The sequence below is a fragment of the Procambarus clarkii genome, chromosome 80 (assembly GCF_040958095.1).
Source record: "Procambarus clarkii isolate CNS0578487 chromosome 80, FALCON_Pclarkii_2.0, whole genome shotgun sequence".
NCBI classification, from domain to species: Eukaryota; Metazoa; Arthropoda; class Malacostraca; order Decapoda; family Cambaridae; genus Procambarus; species Procambarus clarkii.
In genome coordinates, this window is record NC_091229.1 from 13,982,491 (window position 1) to 14,004,902 (window position 22,412).

The window sequence follows — 22,412 nt, forward strand, 5'->3', positions numbered from 1 at the left end:
AAAAAAATTGACCTCATACATAATGAAATGGGTAGCTTTATCATTTCATAAGAAAAAAATTAGAGAAAATATATATTAATTCAGGAAAACTTGGCTTATTAGGCAAATCGGGCCTTGCATAGTAGGCTTAGAAGTGCGTTCTGGCTACTAGGTACGACATATATATATATATATATATATATATATATATATATATATATATATATATATATATATATATATATATATATATATATATATATGTATATATATATATATATATATATATATATGTGTGTATATATATATATGTCGTACCTAGTAGCCAGAACGCACTTCTCAGCCTACTATGCAAGGCCCAATTTGCCAAATAAGCCAAGTTTTCATGAATTAATTGTTTTTCGACTACCTAACCTACCTAACCTAACCTAACTTTTTCGGCTACCTAACCTAACCTAACCTATAAAGATAGGTTAGGTTAGGTTAGGTAGGGTTGGTTAGGTTCGGTTATATATCTACGTTAATTTAAACTCCAATAAAATAAAAATGACCTCATACATAATGAAATGGGTAGCTTTATCGTTTCATAAGAAAAAAATAGAGAAAATATATTAATTCAGGAAAACTTGGCTTATTAGGCAAATCGTGCCTTGCATAGTAGGCCGAGAAGTGCATTCTGGCTACTAGGTACGACATATGTATATATATATATATATATATATATATATATATATATATATATATATATATATATATATATATATATATATATATTTATATATATATATATATATATATATATATATATATATATATATATATATATATATATATATATATATATATATATATTTTAAAAACCCTAGAAGGGGTACCACCTCTGGTGCAAGTGTAGGGAGGGACCCATAGCCTCGGAGAAGAAAATAAAGAGTACTCAGAGAAGACCTTGTGGATCCTCACTGAACACTTTGATATTTTCTTCTCCTACCACCCCTATTCTTTTGGTATATATATATATATATGTATATATATATATATATATATATATATATATATATATATATATATATATATATATATATATATATATATATATATATATATACATATATTAGTATATTTTGGTAGCAGTCTTTCCTGTAGACATATATTATTAAATATGACCGAAAAAGTAAGATTAATAATTCTAACACGAATTTTCTCAATCTTTCGTACATTTCTTTTCACTGTTGGAGGTAAATCAAAAATCAATTCTACAAAATTCATTTTTATTTCTAGTCTGACGCGACACGAGCGCGTTTCGTAAAACTTATTACATTTTCAAAGACTTTAGTTCACAAATACACAACTGAATAGAACTTATGCATCTCCGATTTTATATCTACATTTGAGTGAGGTGGAAGGGGTGATGTGGCATTAACACAAGCCAGAACAAGAGGTGGCATTAATAGGGTATTAATTTCATCAACACAAGACAGAACAAGAGGTGGTATTAATAGGGTATTAATTTCATCAACACAAGAAAGTGCACGAAACAATGGGTATTGAATAGAAGTGTTTGTAGAAAGCCTATTGGTCCATATTTCTTGATGCTTCTATATTGGAGCGGAGTCTAGAGGTGGGTAGAATATAGTTGTGCAATAATTGGCTGTTGATTGCTGGTGTTGACTTCTTGATGTGTAGTGCCTCGCAAACGTCAAGCCGCCTGCTATCGCTGTATCTATCGATGATTTCTGTGTTGTTTACTAGGATTTCTCTGGCGATGGTTTGGTTGTGGGAAGTTTGGTTCTCTTTATTAATCTTACTTTTTCGGTCATATTTAATAATATATATATATATATATATATATATATATATATATATATATATATATATATATATATATATATATATATATATATATATATATGTCGTACCTAGTAGCCAGAACGCACTTCTCAGTCTACTATGCAAGGCCCGATTTGCCTAATAAGCCAAGTTTTCCTGAATTAATATATTTTCTCTAATTTTTTCTTGTGAAATGATAAAGCTACCCATTTCATTATATATGAGGTCAATTTTTTTTTATTGGAGTTAAAATTAACGTAGATATATGACCAAACCTAACCAACCCTACCTAACCTAACCTAACCTATCTTTATAGGTTAGGTTTGGTTATGTAGCCGAAAAAGCTAGGTTAGGTTAGGTTAGGTAGGTTAGGTAGTCGAAAAACAAATAATTCATGAAAACTTGGCTTATTAGGCAAATCTGGCCTTGCATAGTAAGCTGAGAAGGGCATTCTGGCTACTAGGTACGACATATACATATATATAAACATATGTCGAACCTAGAAGCCAGAATGCACTTCTCAGCCTACTGGGCAAGGCCAGATTTGTCTAATAGGCCGAGTGATTTTCCTTATTTTCAAAAAATAGTTTCCAGTAAAAAAAAGGTCTGATAAAGACCTTTTGTGCCCTCTGTAATGCTTTTTGCACTACCGCTCACAGGATGGGTATGGGGTGCACAATAAATTAGCCGCCTCCGGCGGCAACAATAAAAAAATTTATTTGTATCTACCATAGATATTTTACTCATAAGCTCTTCAATGTACTTCACTAATAATAGCCAGCTTTACCTATCCAGTGTCCACTAAACCACATTTGCACCACCAACTTCACAATCACTTACACAGATAACTTCATCGGCTGATGGTAATTTTGTAGAATATCTAAGATAACCGCTTTCCCATGCCCCAATATCCAGAGTAATTCACAGCATACTGGTAGGCCTCTACGATACGTGAATCGTCTATTGCAAACCCCCCATGCCAGCCCTATTGTGTTGCTGCAATATGTATTCTTCCAAGATCTGAATTGCATAATTAAAACTTACCGTTCATAAATTGTTATAATAATGGAAGATATTAATGGTTAAGACGTTGTTTACCTTGCCAAAGGCGGCGCTGAAGCCACAGTATCGGACATCGGCTGAAAAAATAGTTGTTGTATTAGTGACATGAAAGTTAAAGATTTCCCTCACTCTCTTCCTCCCTCTCCAATTTACATGAATTTTTAATTTACATCAATTTACATCACCTAATACATCACCAATTTACATCCCCTATTAAATCAAAACCAGACTCCAGAACGGCGACCCAGAGGGAGTACGCCATCGCATAACACTCAATTGAACAACACAAAACATCAACAGTGATATAAATACTGAGTACTAGAGGGATAAGACGCATGTCGAGGCTCACTTGTGTTGGGTCGCAGCCTCAAGGGCGAGTGGGCGCCCGCAGGCAGGAGCAGACACTGGCCCTCGGGGATGACGGAGTGATGGGTCCCTCTCCTGAAAAAGTAGGACGCCCGCGGTGCGCACATCTGTAAACCACGGGCATAAAGTACCTGATTTGATACGTCTGTATATACATACATCGTCTGGATGTTATTTATATATACATATATGTGTATATGTGTGTGTAAGTGGAATTGAACTCAACACAATAAATTCATTTGCATTTTTGTATGATTATTTTTATTCCATGTAGATACATTTTACCATCTAGATTCTAGAATGGTAGAAGGTCACTATAAGTGATCTACTTGGGCTGGACGGTAGAGCGACGGTCTCGCTTCATGCAGGTCGACGTTCAATCCCCGACCGTCCAAGAGGTTGGGCGCCATTCCTTCCCCGCCCGTCCCACCCCAAATCCTTATCCTGACCCAATCCAAGAGCTACATAGTCGTAATGGCTTGGCGCTTTCCCCTGATAATTCCCTCCCCTTCCCCATTCATATATATAAATACATACATATGTATGTATGTATGTATGTATGTATGTATGTATGTATGTATGTATGTATGTATGTATGTATGTATGTATGTATGTATGTATGTATATATATATGTATGTATATGTATATATATATATATATATATATATATATATATATATATATATATATATATATATATATATATATATATATATATATGTATATATATATGTATATATATATATGTATATGTATATATATAGCGCTTTTTCACCCTCTGGAATCTAGACTTACAGTCTAGAGGGTGAAGAAACACTACATCATTTAGTTTTCCTGTTTTAGTTCAACGTTTCGTCAGCAACGTGGCGTCAGGAATATAGACATGGTACACACAACACAAGTACACTGAAATTACATGCAAGAACATACATATGTTTAGGGTCTCGGTAGTACTGTCGGGTTCGTTCTCGACCCACAATGGAGAATTCCGGGTTCGAATCCTGGGCGGGACAGAAATTGTTGGGACATTTCCTATCACCTAATGCCTTTGTTCACCTAGCAGTTAGTAGGTACTCAGGAGTCAGTCAGCTTGTTGAGGGGTTGCATCCTGGGCGGGGTCAGTAATTTGACCTTGGGGAGCCTAACGTATATGAATACACTCTGGCTGCCTGTCCCCAGACACACTGCATTATTATTAGTAGTATAATTATATGTGTGTGTCGGTTTCACACCACGCCATCATACCTTTTGTTAATGAGTTCAAGTTGAAGTATGTTTATTGAGACAAGAAAATACATCTCAAAGGGATAGAGTAGCTTAGGCTATTTCTCTTCCCCCCCCCCTCTCCCCCCTCCCCCCCCCTCTCCCCCTCCCCCCCCCCTCTCCCCCCTCCCCCCCCCCCTCTCCCCCCTCCCCCCCCCCCACCGTTAATGAGTTGTCATCCCGGAAGGAAATCACACTAACGTACATGGTATCTCAGTAGTCATTCAGTGTAGAAAGAGACGAACTATAGGATTAGGTGATACGTATCTAATGAGTGTCTCCGTCTGTGTTACTGGTGGGCCGTTAAACAGCTGGACGTTCGATGTTAAATTCATTTGAGCATTAATTAATGGGACAAGCTCGTGATAACATTGGCCTCCAGTGTCCGCAGTCTCCTTCTATCACTGGTGAGTGTGATCATTGTGGTGGTCTTTATGATGTCCTGACGATTCAGGGATCATCCGAATCTGTCCTCTTAAAAATAACGTCGCTTTTGGCCGTTTACCAGTATGGCCTAAAGTGGACGTAATTTGAAAATAAAAACAAAATAAAAATAAATTCGGGATTTTTTTTCAACAACAGTAAGTTAATGGTCCTCTGGTAGGTTAGGTGGGCAGGAAATTCTCATAAAGTTTCAAAAAGTTATAAAAACGTTAATTGAAAGTTTCTTCTCCTAACCTTTCTGAGTATGCCGGACGACTCAAACAGAAAACGGAACAGTACGTCACTTTTATGAGCCGATTTCATTTCAAATTACGTCCAAATTTGGCCATAGCGCGCATACGAGCGAAAAGCGACGTTATTTTTAAGAGGACGGGTTGGATGCGTTGTTGCTTTATTTCTCCCTCCAACAAGTGGAGTGCGAGATGCCTACTCGGAGTACTCGGAGTGTTAGTACCGTATCCAATATAACATACACTGCCGAGCGTAGAGTCTACAGAATTACATTTATATTCATATACTCCAATGGTACACTTCTGTTTGTCAGAGGTGGATATGGTGTTTTTAATGATAAGAGAAGCTGTACGAGGGTTCTTATTGTCACTTCAAGATCTCATTACACTTGATCATGTTACTTTACAGTATCATTACACTCGATCATGTTACTTTACGGCCTCGTTACACTTGATCATGTTACTTCACAGCATCATTACACTCGATCATGTTACTTTACGGCCTCGTTACACTTGATCATGTTACTTCACAGCATCATTACACTCGATCATGTTACTTTACGGCCTCACTACACTCGATCATGTTACTTTAGGCCTCACTACACTCGATCATGTTACTTTAGGCCTCACTACACTCGATCATGTTACTTTAGGCCTCACTAAACTCGATCATGTTACTTTACCGCCTCACTACACTCGATCATGTTACTTTACCGCCTCACTACACTCAATAATGTTACTTTATAACTTCACTACACTCGATCATGTTACTTTACGGCCTCACCACACTTGATCATGTTACTTTACAGCTTCACCACACCTGATCAAGTTACTACACGGCTTCACTACACTTGATCATGTTACTAGCCAGCTTCACTACACTCGATCATGTTACTTGACAGCTTCACTACACCCGAACACCAATTCCGATGTTACACACTCCACGTCAACAGTTGTAGACTCTCCTAGGTGTCCCATATCTGCCGGTGAAGCCCACAGTTGACCACTCTCTTCCCAGGACCACGAGGTTCAGCGGCTTCCTCTGGATTAGCTATACCAAACTCTGCCTCGCTCCTACCAAACGTAAAGCAGCACAGCAATCGAGCAGCTGCTCATTCCAGGTTAGGTTAAGGTTACTTTAAGTTAAGGTTAGGTTACTTTAAGCTTCATTGTGTTTGGTTACGTTAATACCATGTATTACTAATGATAATGTGAAATATGGAATTCGAAAACTATTTCAGTATGCACGAGAATTCCATTTACAGAAAACCAAATTCTTCAAAGAAAACATTTTCAATATATATTTTTTATATTTTAAACCAACAATTTATAATACAAAAAGTTATAACGAGAATAATCTCTCTTTATGACAAGGGTTCATCTGCCAGTCTACATGTAGACTATTACTGGATCTGTAATATGCTTTCAGATCATCACAAATATCTAGATAACTATCCAGGCGGTTTGAATGAGGGGTGTGGTTTATCATGGTAATAGATTTGCTGTGAGGACGGGCTCGTTGTAGGAGTGAAGAGATATTATGAAGTTGAAAATGTTTGAAAAACTATATGGAAAGCAAAACCACATTTTCGGATTTCATAAGAGTCCCTCTGTAGCCTGCCCTCTCGATCGTTCCCACCGTCACTACACTGATGTACTAAATTCCCTGAACTTATCCTAACTGAGGACCCACAGATAGAACGCGACAATGTTAACTTTGCTTGACATTGTCAGTTTAATTGATTTATAAGTCAAAATATGATGTGCTATTCAAGAGAACAGGTTGCACTGTCTTTAACAGAATCCTGATATCCAAGCCACAACAAAAAATGAATAAACGACGAAGTTTCGGTCTGTCCTGAACATTTATCAATTCGTATAATTCGATAATGGTCCAGAACGGACCGAAACGTCGTTGTCTCTTCACTTTCAACTGTGGGTTGAATATCAACTCTTCAGCCACGATGTTGTTCTTAGAGGGAGGCAATGGGTCCTACTCCAACCAGCCTTTGATAGCCCTCACCACCTATGTGTCATCCAGAAAAGTTGAGTGAGTCTAGCCCAAAGCATCTTCCCTCCATCCTTGGACAAACAAACACACATTCTCCGTCATTCACATAAATCACATTAGCTTATTGATCAACCCACAACAATATGTACATTAGTCCTCATTATAGTCCAAGACTAATGTATACTCAATGTATACGCATCGAGTAGCGGGGAATATTTTTCGGTGTATATATCCGTGTAAGAATAGAAACAAACTCTAGACTCTAAAAAGACTCAAAAACCCCAAGTGTGGATGGATTTCAATCCAAATTCATAAAGGAACTGATAGATGCACTATGAATACCACTGAAACTCCTATTCAGAAAATCCCTGGACCAAGGGATAGTTTCACTTGGATTGGAAATATGCTAATGTTACCCCCTATTTTCAAAAAAGGCAGAAAGAGCTCGGCAGAAAACTACCGCCTGATCAGCTTGACATCACACATCGGCAAGCTCATGGAGAGAATCCTCAGGGAGGAAATCATACAACATCTCACAGATATCAATCTTGTAAAATCAATGCAACATGAGTTTATTAAAAATAGATCCTGCCTTACAAACCTGGACACCGTAACAATCTATTCAGACAAAGGACTTCCGGTAGATGTAGCTCACATGGACTTTGCTAAAGCTTTTCACAAGATTCAATATGAGAGACTGGCAAGGAAATTACAGGCACATGGAATAAATGGGAGAATACCGGAATGGATAAAACAATGGTTAAAACATAGAAAACAAAGGGTCGTGCTAAATGGGAATGAATCTGACTGGGGAAATGTGCTAAGTGGAGTGCCACAGGGGTTCATTTTGGGGCCAATCCTTTTTGTCACATATACATCAATGACATAGATGAGAACATTACAAATCACATCATCAAATTTGCAGATGGCATTAAGATCTATGGTAAAGTGGGAAGTGAAAGTGATATTGAGACCTTACAAAGAGATCTGCATGAACTCCACAAATGGTCAGATGAATGTCAAATGCATTTTAATGTCGGTAAATGCAAGACCTTACATGTGGGGCACAACAATCCACGTCACAACTACCAAATTGACAGCACTACCTTGCAACAGATAGATGAAGAAAAGGACCTTGGAGTCGGAATTCATCATTCACTAAAAGTTGTACAACAAGTGAAAAAGTTAACAAAAAAAAAAGTAAAAAAAAAGTTAACCAAATCTTGGGAATAATCAAGTGTGCCTTTAAATAATTCAAGGAAAAGAAAGTAGTCGTTCAGTTGTATAAGTCTCTGGTGCGCCCCACCTGGATTATTGCATGCAGGCATGGAGACCTTATCTTCAGAAAGACATAGCTGCTCTGGAGAAGGTGCAACACCGGGCAACAAAAATCAGCCCAGAGCTTAGTCATCTCCCGTATCAGGAACGGTTGAGGGCCACAGGGCTACCAACACTGCTGACCAGGCATGACAGGGCGGATCTCATCGAAACCTTTAAAATACTGAACAGTTTGGAGGATATCGATCAGGACAATTTCTTCAGAAGGTCAGATATAACACAAACAAGGAGGAACGGGTTCAAGCTCAACAAGCCACAATGTAGGACATAAAACAGGAGATGCTTTTTCACCCATCGAGTTGTAAACCCGTGGAACCGCCTACCCGCCGATGCCGTAAACGACAAAACTCTGCTGGGTTTTAAAATACAGCTGGAAAAGATCGTCAGGGCAAATGGGGGGACCTTTGACAACCCCCCGGCTTCCTTGTCCTCATCGAGGCCACTAGCAGCCTTCAGGTAAATTCAGAATTCAGACGTGACGGCTTTGCTTGTGTCTTAATTGGCTTCCGGTGTAGAGGTATCTCCCGCCTCACATTCTTTGCTACTAAACGAATTTCACAATGACATCATTATTTTCCCATGATCCCTTTGCTAAAATTACTGTTTGAACGATGTATAAAGGTCCTCGGAGCCTCGTATTTGGAGACCCTTGATGCCAAATCTGACCAGTTCTTCACGTGCACTAAACTGACTCTCTCCCTCTCCGCCCCTGTGCTAAATTATTATGTATACAATTATTTGGATAATTAGTGCTATATTTTGGTAGTTTTGGGCGTGAATCAGCAAATGGATTAATAATTAGAGAGGAGAAATAAGGGAGGGACCTGCTCTTGACGTCAAATATCTTCCCATATATACACATACATGTTTTCGAACACCTATCTGCATATATACTAAGATATATCATATGTTTGGTATACAGTTAATATACATGACCCGCCTGCACACTAAATATTTTGTAGCTGACAATCAGTACAATATTGCAAACATGTGTTATTGTTTTGTAAACACCGACATTCTCGTAAACACATTAGTCATATTTGGGAGACTCAGAAACCGTAAATTACTCAAAACAAATATATTACACTTTACCACATAGCGTAATATTTCTTAAAAAGTACTTCCACAGTTATTAAAATCACGAATCAACAGATCTTAACGCATGTATGGAGAGAATTGAGATTGAATAATTACACCTACCAGGAGTGGCGAGGCTGTGGAGGACCCAGCAAGCACTGTGGAGCCGAAGCCCATGCTGTAGCTACCATTCCCGTGACGTGTGAGGTCTCTCTTGACGTCTGGAAGGGTGTGGTAAGGATTATAGATGGTTTGTCGTGGTGTTGTTAGCTTTGGCAGGCTGGTAGTTAGTGATAGATGAACAACTGGAGGACAAAAAATTATAGTCGTAGTCATATATAATCCACCACCAAATGACAGAAAACCCAGACAGGAATATGATAGAAACAACATGGCCACCATTAACATAATAGAGAGAGCAGCTTCTGTTGCCAGCAGGAATGGATCTAGACTACTAATCATGAGAGACTTCAACCACAGGAAGATAGACTGGGAGAACGGAGATCCGCATGGAGGACCTGAAACATGGAGAGCTAAGCTGCTGGACGTGGCAACAAGACACTTTCTAAGCCAGCACATCAAGGAACCAACAAGAATGAGAGGAGAAGACGAACCAGCCATGCTCAATCTGATATTTATCCTAAATGAGTGGGATATAAGGGAAGTTAAGATGGAAGCACCCTTGGGAATGAGTGACCACAGTGCATTGAACTTTGAGTACCTGCTAGAGCTAGGAATTATATCCCCCCAAAAATAACTAGGAAACAAAAGGCTGGCATACCGAAAGGGGAACTATGAGGAAATGAGACGTTTCCTAAGGGAAATACCTAGGGATACAAACCTCAGAGCTACGTCTGTACAAGATATGATGGACTATGTTACCCAAAAGTGTCAGGAAGCAGTAAACAGGTTCATCCCGGCCCAAAGGGAAAAATCCGAGAAGCAAAAGAAGAATCCATGATATAATAAGGCATGTATGGAAGCAAAGGGACTGAACAAAAGGGCGTGGAGGAACTTCGGAATAACAGAACACCAGAAAGCATAGAGTGATACCAGAGAACCAGGAATGAGTATGTTAAGGTGAGAAGAGAAGTAGAGAAAAATTATGAAAATGATATAGCAAACAAAGCCACGACTGAACCAAAGCTACTCCATAGTCACATCAGGAGGAAAACAACAGTGAAAGAACAGGTAATGAAACTTAGAACAGGTGAGGACAGGTATACAGAGAATGACAAAGAGGTGTGTGAAGAACTTAACAAGAGGTTCCAGGAGGTCTTCACAATAGAACAAGGTGAGGTCACTGTGCTAGGAGACACCTGCTGGATCTGGATGTTAGAAAGGCTGTTGATCCAGATGGGATCTCACCATGGGTACTGAAAGAGTGTGCAGAGGCACTTTGCTTGCCACTCTCCATAGTGTACAGTAGGTCACTGAAGACGGGAGACCTACCAGAAATATGGAAGACGGCGAATGTGGTCCCAATATACAAAAAGGGCGACAGGCAAGAGGCACTGAACTACAGGCCAGTGTCCTTGACTTGCATACCATGCATGGTGATGGAGAAGATCGTGAGAAAAAACCTAGTAACACATCTGGAGAGAAGGAACTGCGTGACAAATCGCCAACATGGGTTCAGGGAGGGTAAATCTTGCCTGATTGGCTTAAAAGAATTCTACGACCAGGTGACAAAGATTAAGCAAGAAAGAGAAGGCTGGGCGGACTGCATTTTCTTGGATTGTCGGAAAGCCTTTGACACAGTACCGCATAAGAGGTTGGTACACAAGCTGGCGAGACAGGCAGGTGTAGCTGGTAAGGTGCTCCAGTGGATAAGTGAGTACCTAAACAATAGGAAGCAGAGAGTTATGGTGAGGGGTGAGACCTCAGATTGGCGTGAAGTCACCAGTGGAGTCCCACAGGGCTCTGTACTCGGTCCTATCTTGTTTCTGATATATGTAAATGATCTCCCGGAGGGCATAGATTCATTTCTCTCAATGTTTGCTGACGATGCCAAAATTAGGAGAAGGATTAAGACAGACGAGGACTGCTTGAGGCTTCAAGAAGACCTAGACAAGCTGAAGGAATGGTCGAACAAATGGTTGTTAGAGTTTAACCCAAGCAAATGTAATGTAATGAAGATAGGTGATATTTTTCAAGAATCAGAGAGAGAAAAAGACTTGGGGGGTTGAAATCACGCCAGACCTGTCCCCTGCAGCCCATATCTTGAGGATAACATCAGCGGCATATGCCGGGTTGGCCAACATAAGAACGGCATTCAAAACTTGTGTAAGGAATCATTCAGAACTTTGTATACCACATATGTCAGGCCAATCCTAGAGTATTCAGCCCCAGCATGGAGTCTATATCTAGTCAAGCATAAGACTAAACTGGAAAAGGTTCAAAGATTTGCCACCAGACTAGTACCCGTGCTGAGAGGTATAAGCTACGAGGAGAGACTACGGGAATTAAACCTCTCTTCGCTGGAAGACAGAAGAGTTAGGGGGGACATGATCATCACATTCATGATTCTCAAGGGAATTGATAGGGTAGATAAAGACAGGCTATTTAACACAAGGGGCACACGCACTAGGGGACACAGGTGGAAACTGAGTGCCCAAATGAGCCACAGAAGATATTAGAAATAACTTCTTTAGTGTCAGAGTGGTTGACAAATGGAATGCATTAGGAAGTGATGTGGTGGAGGCTGACTCCATACACAGTTTCAAGTGTAGATATGATAGAGACCAAAAGGCTCAGGAACCTGTACACCTTTTGATTGACGGTTGAGAGGCGGGACCAAAGAGCCAGAGCTCAACCCCTGCAAGCACAATTAGGTGAGTACACACACACACGGGGGCTGGGTGGCCGAGTGGACAGCGCTCTGGGCTTGTGGACCTAGGGACCGGGGTTCGATCCCCGCACCGAGCGAAGACAGATGGGCAGAGTTTCCTTAACCCTGATTCTCTCTCTCTCTCTCTCTCTCTCTCCTCTCTCTCTCTCTCTCTCTCTCTCTCTCTCTCTCTCCCTTCTCTCTCTTTCTCTCCCTTCTCTCTCTCTCTCTCTCCCTCCCTTCTCTCTCTCTCTCTCTCTCTCTCTCTCTCTCTCCCTTCTCTCTCTCTCTCTCTCTCTCTCCCTTCTCTCTCTTTCTCTCCCTTCTCTCTCTCTCTCTCTCCCTCCCTTCTCTCTCTCTCTGTCTCTCTCTCTCTCTCTCTCTCTCTCTCTCTCTCTCTCTCTCTCTCTCTCTCTCTCTCTCTCTCTCTCTCTCTCTCTCTCTCTCTCTTGGGAAAAAACATGTCAGAGAGACAAACTCGGGTGGGGGGGGGGGGATAAACGCAGGAGGACAAACATGGCAGAATCAAACCCAGAGGAAGGAGAGGGACAGGATGCCTGGATTAGGGAAAGTATCAAACAAATGTGGAGAGAATTCAGTGAAGGATTGAGGGTAATGAGGGAGACAGTATCCAACCCGCAGGATGAGTTGAAGGCAGCAAAGGAGGAAATAAGAAACCTGAAAGAGAATCCTCCCCCAATACCAGACACAAACCATCCCTCAGGGAAATGGTAATGTTCCTGTAGAGGGGACTTCTACAATACAACCCTCATTTGCAGACTAATTTTAAAAGAGCCCTGAAGCTAGGTCTGCAATAAGGGAAGTTGCCATAGAAATGGCTTCTTCTCAGGAAGCAGCTAGATGTACTAGCCGACTGATAGAGCAAAAAAGAGGGGTAGTAATAGTAGGCATTAAGGAGCAAACAGGAACTGGTCCAGTAGAGTGGAGAGACAAGGACAAAAGCAAAGTTAATGAGATCCTTAAAGGCTCAGACAGTATAACAAGGACATAGACCAATTGATAAAGGTAGTATTCACGAGCGAGAATATAAAAGAGGACCTGTTAGCAAATACGAGCGGACTAGCAAATGTACCAAAGTTCAAAAAAGTATTCCTTCAGAGGGATATGACAAGGGACGAGAGAATGAGGGCAGCAGCCGTGAGGAGGGAGCGGAGGGAGAGAGAAAGGAATCAGGGAGCCACAACCTTGAACCCTACAATGCCAGAGGGGATGGAGGAACCCTCCACAAGCAGTTCAACAGCCACAGTGGGAGAAGCACCACCCCCACCTTCCACCCAATAGATGCCCCTACCTGCCCCAATCCCTACCAGACCCCCACTAGGTGCCCACCTAGGGCACCCTACCCCCACTCTTCCCCCCTCCTCAGCACCTCTGTTTCCTCCCCTCAAAGCCCTCCCTTTTCCCTCGTGCCCTACCTTCTCCCCCCCAAGCCCTCCCTTCTCCCCCATCTTCTAAGCCCTCCATTCTCCCCCACCCTCTAAGCCCTCCCTTCTCCCCCACCCCTCTAAGCCCTCCCTTCTCCCCCACCCCTCTAAGCCCTCCCTTCTCCCCCATCTCCCCCACCCCTCCCTCCTCCCACAATCCCCCAAACCTCCTCCTCTCACCCCCCCAAGCCTCCCCTCTCTCACCCCCCTAAGCCTCCCCCTCTCACCCTCCCCCCAAGTACTCTCGTCTCCCCCCCCCCAAGCCCTCCCTCCTCCACCACCCTCCCTGTACCAGACCCTCACAGCCCCCCCCACACATCAGATTCCCCAGGTCCCCCATCCTAGGCCCTCCCACCCCGGACCCTCCCTGTTTCCCTGCTTCAGGGGAATCAACAGAAACTGAGGAAGGACAGAGGAGAATCAATTTCAGGGTAATGTTCTCAAACATAGATGAAATTACAAGAAAGGCAAGTGAACTAAGAGAAAGAGCACAAGAAGTGAACACAGATGTAATCAGTACTCACAGAAACAAAACTCTCAGGAATCATAATGAATGCTGTGTTTCCCCAGGACTACACTGTAATAAGGAAAAAGAGGTAAGGAAGAGGAGGAGGTAGAGTGGCCCTACTAATTAGAAAGGAATGGAGTTTCAAGGAGATGGCTATCCCGGGCTACGAGGGATTCAGAGACTACATAACAGGCACCATGTCAATGGGAGGACCAAGAATAGCAGTAGCAGTGATATATAACCCTCCACAAAATGACAGAAGACCCAGGCAGGAGTATGACAACAACAACATGACAGTTAACACTATAATTGAGAGGGATAGCCTCTGCTGCCTGTAGAAACAGATCCAATCTGCTCATCATGAGGGACTTCAATCACAGAAGGACAGACTGGGAGAACAAGGAATCACATGGAGGTAAGGAGACATGGAAAGTCAAACTATTGGAGGTGGCGACAAGAAACTTCTTAAGCCAGCATGTCTGAGAACCCACAAGGATGAGAAGAAACGATGAACCAGCGAGAGTTGACCTAGACTTCACTCTGAACGACTCCGACATAAGAGAAATCAGTTTTGAAACCCCGGTAGTAATGAGCGACCACAGTGTACTGACGTTTGAGTATCTGGTTGAAGAAAGGTTAAAATACTTGAGAAGGAGAACTGAAAACAAAAGGCTGGCATTCCGAAAGGGAAACTATGAGGGGATAAGAAAATTCCTAACAGATATAACATGGGAAACAGAGCTCAGGGGAAAGACGGCCCCAAGACATGATGGACTACATCACGCAGAAGTGTAAGGAGGCAGCAGACAAGTTTGTCCCGGTCCCAAAGGAAAACAGCGAAATGCAGATGAGAAACCCATAGTTTAATCAGAGATGAGTCTACCTAAGCAATGAAGTACAAGGGCGTGGAGAAACTATAAAAATAACAGGACACTTGAGAACAGAGAAAGTTACCAGAGTACCAGGAATGAATATGTCAGGTTGAGAAGAGAGGCAGAAGGACAATACGAAAATGACATCACAATCAAGACAAAGACTCAACCTAAATTGCTGCACAGCCACATCAAGAGAAAAACAACACTAAAGGAACAAGTAATAAAATTGAGGATAGGGGCAGACAGATTCATTACAAACGACAAGGAAGTGTGCAAGGAATTGAATATGAAATTCCAGGAGGTCTTCACATGAGAGCAAGGGGAAGTTCGAGAGATAAGAAAGGAAATAGTTAACCAGGAACCACTAGAAGAGTTTGATATTACCAGTGGGGAGGTGAGGAAGCTTTTGCTAGATTTGAATGTAACAAAGACTATAAGCCCAGATGGAATCTCCCCCTTGGATACTAAAGGAAGGAGCAGAAGCACCGTGCCTGCCACTCTCCATAGTGTCTAACAAATCACTGGTAACAGGGGAACTGCCCAAAATTTGGAAGACGGCTAATGTAGTCCCGATATACAAGAAGGGGGATAGACAGGTGGCACTGAACAGTGTCCCTAAATTACATACCATGCAAGATGATGGAGAAGATTGTGCGAAAAAAGCTACTGGAACATCTGGAGTGAGGGAACTTTGCAACACAGCATCAACATGGGTTCAGGGATGGTAAGCCCTGCATCACAGGATTAATTGAATTCTACGACCAGGCAAAAAAATTCAGACAAGAAAAAGAGGGGATGGGGCAGACTGCATTTTTTTGGACTGCCAGAAAGCCTTTGACACAGTACCACACAAGAGGTTAGTGAAAAAGCTGTAGATGCAGGCAAGAGTGAAAGGGATGGTACTCCACTGGAGAAGGGAGTACCTAAGCAACAGAAGACAGCGAGTCATTGTGAGGGGTGAGGTCTCAGATTGGCGAGACGTCTCCAGTGGAGTCCCGCAGGGTTCAGTCCTTGGACCTATACTGTTTCTGATATATATAAATGATCTCCCAGAGGATATAGAATCGTTCCTCTCATTGTTTGCTGATGATGCAAAAATTATGAGGAGGATTTAAACAGAGAATGATAGTAGGAGGCTACAAGATGACCTAGACAGACTGAATGAATCGTTCAACAAATGGCTACTAAAATTCAACCCGGTTAAATGCTAGGTAATGAAAATAGGCGGAAGAAACAGGAGGCCAGACAAAGGATACCGGATGGGAGATGAAGTACTTCATGAAACGGACAGAGAGAAAGAACCAGAAGTTAATATCACACCAAACCTGTCTCCTGAAGCCCACATAAAGAAAATTACATCTGCAGCATACGCGAGGCTGGCTAACATCAGAATAGCCTTCAGGAACCTGTGTAAGGAATCATTCAGAACCTTGTATACCACATATGTAAGACCAATCCTGGAGTATGCGGCCCCAGCATGGAGCCCGTACCGAGTCAAGCACTAGACGAAGCTGGAAAAAGTTCAGAGGTATGCCACTAGGCCAGTCCCAGAACTAAGAGGCATGAGTTACGAGGAAAGGCTGCGTGAGATACACCTCACGACACTGGAAGACAGAAGAGTAAGGGGAGACATGATCATATTTACAAAATTCTCAGAGGAATTGACAGGGTAGATAAGGGTAAACTTTTTAACATTAGTGGTGAGTATTGCGCACGGGATGCAGTGATGCAGTACATATGCACCAATACTAATCTTGTGAGTAATTGAGACGACTGGGGTGAGAGGTCACGTGATTGACGAACACAGTTCCCCAAGTGTGTCATTATCCCGAGTACCTACATTTAGGACTCCTGTACATCCGAATTGGTGCTGTAGTGATTAGGAGACATGATTATTGAGTGCCATATATTATACAGTAAAAGTTAGAATCCTTTCTGACGAAGAGACGAATTCCTAAGGGAAGCTTAGTAGCACTTGTAACCACTTATTAAGGTAGATTATCCTATTTATCTTCTATACATAATTTTCTGTGGTAAAGGCAATAAATGATTGTTAGATTGTTACTGAGAACACAAGCCTTTTTGAAATCCGATTCCTAGTGTCAGTTAACTACCAGCTACCGACCTGTCTATCTCATCTTAATTATAAATGCCGAGCCCACCTCTGTGTTGAGTCCCTCAGAAAGGTTGATATAGCATGGTAGACCTATTAATGCTACACATCCCAGGCAGGGCGAGACGTATGGGCAAGTCTCCTTACACCCGTTGCCTCTTTTCACCCATCTGTGATTAGGAACCTGTGTGTTAGTCAACTGTTGTGGGTGGCATCCTGGGGAATGGTAAAATGCTGCATATATCCCAGGTATACTCGAATTTCCCACAAACGCCGCAAGGCTACACATGAAACTGCCGCAAGGCAAATTAAGACACTAGCGCCGCAAGGCCGCCGCAAAGAGAGGCCCGGAAGGTCCCAGAGTCCAAAAAAGTGTTCACGCCCGTAGTCAAAGAGTGGGTTCACGCCCTAACAAAGTAACTACATTGCTCCTAATAACTGACCTCCTCTTGGATTAATCCATTTATACTGATATTGGTGAGGTCGTAAGCCCTATGACTGTACCTCTTTGCTCATGACTAAATCTTAATACTTTGCTAGCCACTGCTTACTAATCCAGTGTGCCATGGATACAGCTCACAGATCCAAAAACGTCCGATATCTATATGATTGCTGTGATATAACTCCAGGGAGCGGTCAAATAAAACAGAGGCCCCCGAATCCATATGCGCGTTTTGTTTACAAAGGGCAATGGTTCAATTCTCATCGTGGGGGCCTGTCGGCTGAGTAAACAGCGTTGGGTATTCGTAGTCGTAAGGTTCCGGGTTCGATTCCCGACGGAGGCGGAAACAAATGAGCAGAGTTTCTTTCACCCCGATGCCTCCTGTTCACCTAGCAGTAAATAGGTACGTGGGAGTTAGACAGATGCTATGGGCTGCTTCCTGGGGGATGTGTAACAAAAAGGAGGCCTGGTCGAGGACCGGGCCGCGGGGACGCTAAGCCCCCGAAATCATCTCAAGAAGATGCTCCAATGATCATCTCATGGGTACTAGACACTTCTAAACTCACCGCCATGGTAGCGGGGCTGGAACTTGGTGCGGTGGGTGGAACAGGAGAAGTTGTTGATGGGGTCACAGAGGTACACCGTCCCAGGGATGATCCTCACCTTGCTCTGTCCTTCATCCTCTCCTACGCTGGCACCTCCAGCGTCCTGCGGGGCTCCCACCACTAGTCTGATGGATCAAGCCGGATGGTTAGTGTGGCTGGGTACATAAATAAATTGACGATGGGTTGAGAAGGTGGATGAATGTATGGATAAGATATCGGGTGATAACTGTAAGGTATCGATGTATTCACGGATGGATGACTGGGATAAATGTTAGATTTGATGAATGATTAGATAGCACACAAGACTTGGATGGAAAGTGCGGATTGATTGAATAAACCATTATTGTACAATGTTACCGCGGTTGTAAGTCCCTATATAATATATATGGTAAAGCAGCACATGAAATACATACAATATATAATATATTTAACATAATCTAGATAGTCAAACAAAACCTAGATAATACTATACGGATATGAAAAAATATTGAAAATTCATAATTTTTCATACAAAACTTCAGTACAATGAAATATATATTATATAAAGATGTTGATTGGGGAGCCCAGGCTTCCCAATACAATGCTAAATGGGTTGAATGGAAATGGTGGCATTTGTAGGATAACAATGCTGGCACCCTGGAGGAAGGGGTAGGCCCCCCCCTTGACACCAACAACCATGGGTCACTTGAGCCCAAGGTCACTGACCTGAATGAGCTTCCTACTTTGGAAAACAAAAATTTCATCCTCTCTCTCTCTCTCTCTCACACAGCCTCGTCTACTCACAAGGGCTCGCCAAAGTTCGGCCAGATGGCGACACTAAACCCAAACTGGGACTTCTTGTTGCCGGTGAGCACCAGCGGCCGGGTGGCGTCCATGTTGAAGAGCGCCGCCCTGGTGGCCAGCCACAAGACGATCACCAGGTGCAACATTCTCCTCAAGAAATAATAGGAAGAATCTTATTCAAAGGCAGTCAAATTGATCAGTATTAGTTTATGTTGCGGCCCAATTATTATACATGATCCATAACTTATAATAATGTACATTATAATCGTCAGACTCATTGCTACATATATTTTGCCTCCAGGCCACTAACACTAGTACCAACGACGAGGACAGAAAGCCGGTGGTTTGTCAAAGGTTCCACCATTTGATGATATTTTCCAGTTGGATTTTAAAATTCAACAGAGTTTTCGCATGGTAGGTGGGTTCGCGGCTTCGGCGGGTAAGCGGTTCCACGGGTTTATAACCCTATGGGTGACAAAGCATCTCCTGTTCTCAGTCCTACATTGTAGCTTGTTGAGCTTGAACCCGTTGTTCCTTGTTTGTTTTACATCTGACCTGAAGAAATTGTCCGGATCAACATCCTGACGGCTTTTTCAGTATTTTAACGAATTTTGCCATGAAATACGGCACTTTTAAACAGTATGCCATGATGTTATTAAGTTTTGGTGTGTGTAGTTCGTTCCTGAATATAAATTCAATATGTATTCAATAAATTCAGTACTATATAAAGTGGGGAATGTGTGTGTTCGTACGTCAGCCTGTTCTCGTCGGCGTCCCTAACGTCACGAGATTGTCGTACTAAAGTGCCCTTATCCTAACCTACCAGAGAATCCACAAACAGAAAACAGGACAGTATGTCAATTTTGCGAGCCGCTACCGTTTTCTAGTACGACAGCTTTTGGCCTTAGTTAATGTATACTTCAAAATGCGACGGGCTATTAGGAGTGAGGGTTCCTTACGTACGTGTAGGGTTGTGTGAGAGTGACAATCTTGAGGTTATCTTGAAATGATTTCAGGGCTTAGCGTCCCCGCGGCCCGGTCCTCGACCATCTTCTTGAGGTATCATGAGATGATTTCGGGGCTTAGCGTCCCCGCGGCCCGGTCCTCGACAAGGCCTCCTTTTTATTACACACCCTCAGAAAGCAGCCCGTACCAGCTGTCTAACTTCCAGGTACCTATTTACTGCTAGGTGAACAGGAGCATCGGGGTGAAAGAAACTGCCCATTTGTTTCCGCCTCCACCGGGGATCGAACCCGGAACCTTAGGACTACGAATCCCGAGCGCAGTCCATTCTACCGCCAGCCGTGGCGGTCAGACTAGTGCCAAGGGGTGCCGAGGCAGCACACGGAGTGCCGACCCTGAAGTGTTACTCGTGGTCATGTGAGAGATGCATAATATTATTCATATATTGTACACTGATGAGGAATGTAAGAATGAAGAAGGTCGGCAGAAAGTTACACGAAGACCATCAACCACTCCACAAGTGGCCAAACAAAAGGTTGGTAGAATTGTTATGTGAAAGGTAAGCCGCTCGAAAGCCACTCGGCCGACCGGCTCCCCGAGCGGACAGCACGCTGAACTGTGATCCTGTGGTCCAGAGTTCGATCCCGGGCGCTGGAGAGAAACAATGGGCAGAGTTTCTTTCACCCTATGCCCTTGTTACCTAGCAGTAAATAGGTACCTGGGTGTTAGTCAGCTGTCACGGGCTACTTCCTGGCGGTGGAGGCCTGGTCGAGGACCGGGCCGCGGGGACACTAAAGCCCCGAAATCATCTCAAGATAACCTCAAGATAGAAGGTAATGCAGGTAAGAAAGGAAGAAGAACCTAGAAGATATCTACATCATAAGGGGGATGGCATCTCGGGGTCTCAAAGTGGAAAATATTTAGGAGCGGCTATAATTCCAACACCGAACACCAGAGGCACACATAATCTCGTGAACATCGGCAGCGTGTGAGACATACGGTAAACAATTGAACGTAGTTCAGAATCTTCTTATCAGGGACCAGATTCACGAAGCAGTTACGCAAGTACTTACGAACGTGTACATCTTTCCTCAATTTTTCACGGCTTTGGTTACATTTATTAAACAGTTTACAAGCATGAAAACTTCCCAATCAACTATTGTTATTGCTATAAACAGCCTCCTGGTGCTTCGAAGATATTTAACTGTTTAATAATTGTAAACAAAGCCGCCAAAGATTGAGAAAAGATGTACTGGTTCGTAAGTACTTGCGTAACTGTTTCGTGAATCTGTCCCCAGGTCTCTTTCAAAGCAATCTACTGCACACAGCCTTTGTTCGATCAATACTGGAATATATATACATTACCGGCCTGGAATCCGCGCAATCTGAAGCGGAGCTAAGAGGCTTGAGCAATGAGGCTACGTAGAGGGAGCAACACCTCACAACATTGGAGGAGAAAAGACACTCAGGAGGATATGATGGTCAAGAAGTTGTGGAAGCCACCTCCAGCCACATCTTTAAACCCTGGTTCGATAAAGAATTCGAACGTCAAACTGTTAAATTATAACATAACAAGGCTCTAGTTGCCGGGGCATGAAGAGCTAAATCTTACTAACCCTTGATTACTGCTTGGTAATCACGGGTAATCAAGGAGGTGAACCTCCACCACCACCACAACCATCCCCACCACTTTCTCCACAAACAAAACAACTATCCTCACCACCACCACTACAACAACAACCATCCCCACCACTACCTCCACCACTACCTCCACCACCACCACCACAACAACAACCATCCCCACCACTACCTCCACTGGTAGGTAGGTAGGTTCACCTCCACCACCACCACAAAAACAACCAACAACTTCCTACCTTCAAGTTTCATCCCAAACTGAATGAGGATGTTGTTAGAGCCCAGCTTCCGTGAACATCAGCTTACTGATAACTTCCCTTCCTGTTTATCCCAGCGGGAAAGCATCCTGGAGGCGCCATTACTAAGTGATAGGCTTGAGAAGGTCTCCCGGGACTATGTCACAGAGCTTCAGGTAGAGTAGAAGGAAAGCCTTGAGGATACACTGAGGTTACTCTTGAGAAAAAAAAGGGGGAAGGAAGAGAAGCCAACGTAACAGTATAGGTGAGATTCGCCCCGTGACATCCAGGCAGGGATAAGGGCCAGCTGCAATGGCTTTGCAGCTGCGCTCAGGCTATATAAGGGGAGAGAAGAGCAAGGAGCCGAGGTTACGAGATA

General features: G+C 42.8%; 1 protein-coding gene across 3 annotated transcripts in view; it reads right to left on the reverse strand.

Annotated features, from left to right (window-relative positions):
- LOC123746350 (integrin alpha-5) overlaps nucleotides 1-22,412 on the reverse strand; it is a 161,650-nt gene that overhangs the window by 119,089 nt on the left and 20,149 nt on the right. For all 3 annotated transcript variants that reach the window (XM_045727813.2, XM_069314766.1, XM_045727810.2), the window contains exons 2-6: nucleotides 19,200-19,349; nucleotides 18,378-18,541; nucleotides 9,722-9,819; nucleotides 3,218-3,341; nucleotides 2,905-2,945 (exon numbers count right to left, since the gene is read on the reverse strand). In XM_045727813.2, coding sequence (XP_045583769.1) covers nucleotides 2,905-2,945; nucleotides 3,218-3,341; nucleotides 9,722-9,819; nucleotides 18,378-18,541; nucleotides 19,200-19,349 — 577 coding nt within the window. The remainder of the gene's footprint in view (nucleotides 1-2,904; nucleotides 2,946-3,217; nucleotides 3,342-9,721; nucleotides 9,820-18,377; nucleotides 18,542-19,199; nucleotides 19,350-22,412) is intronic.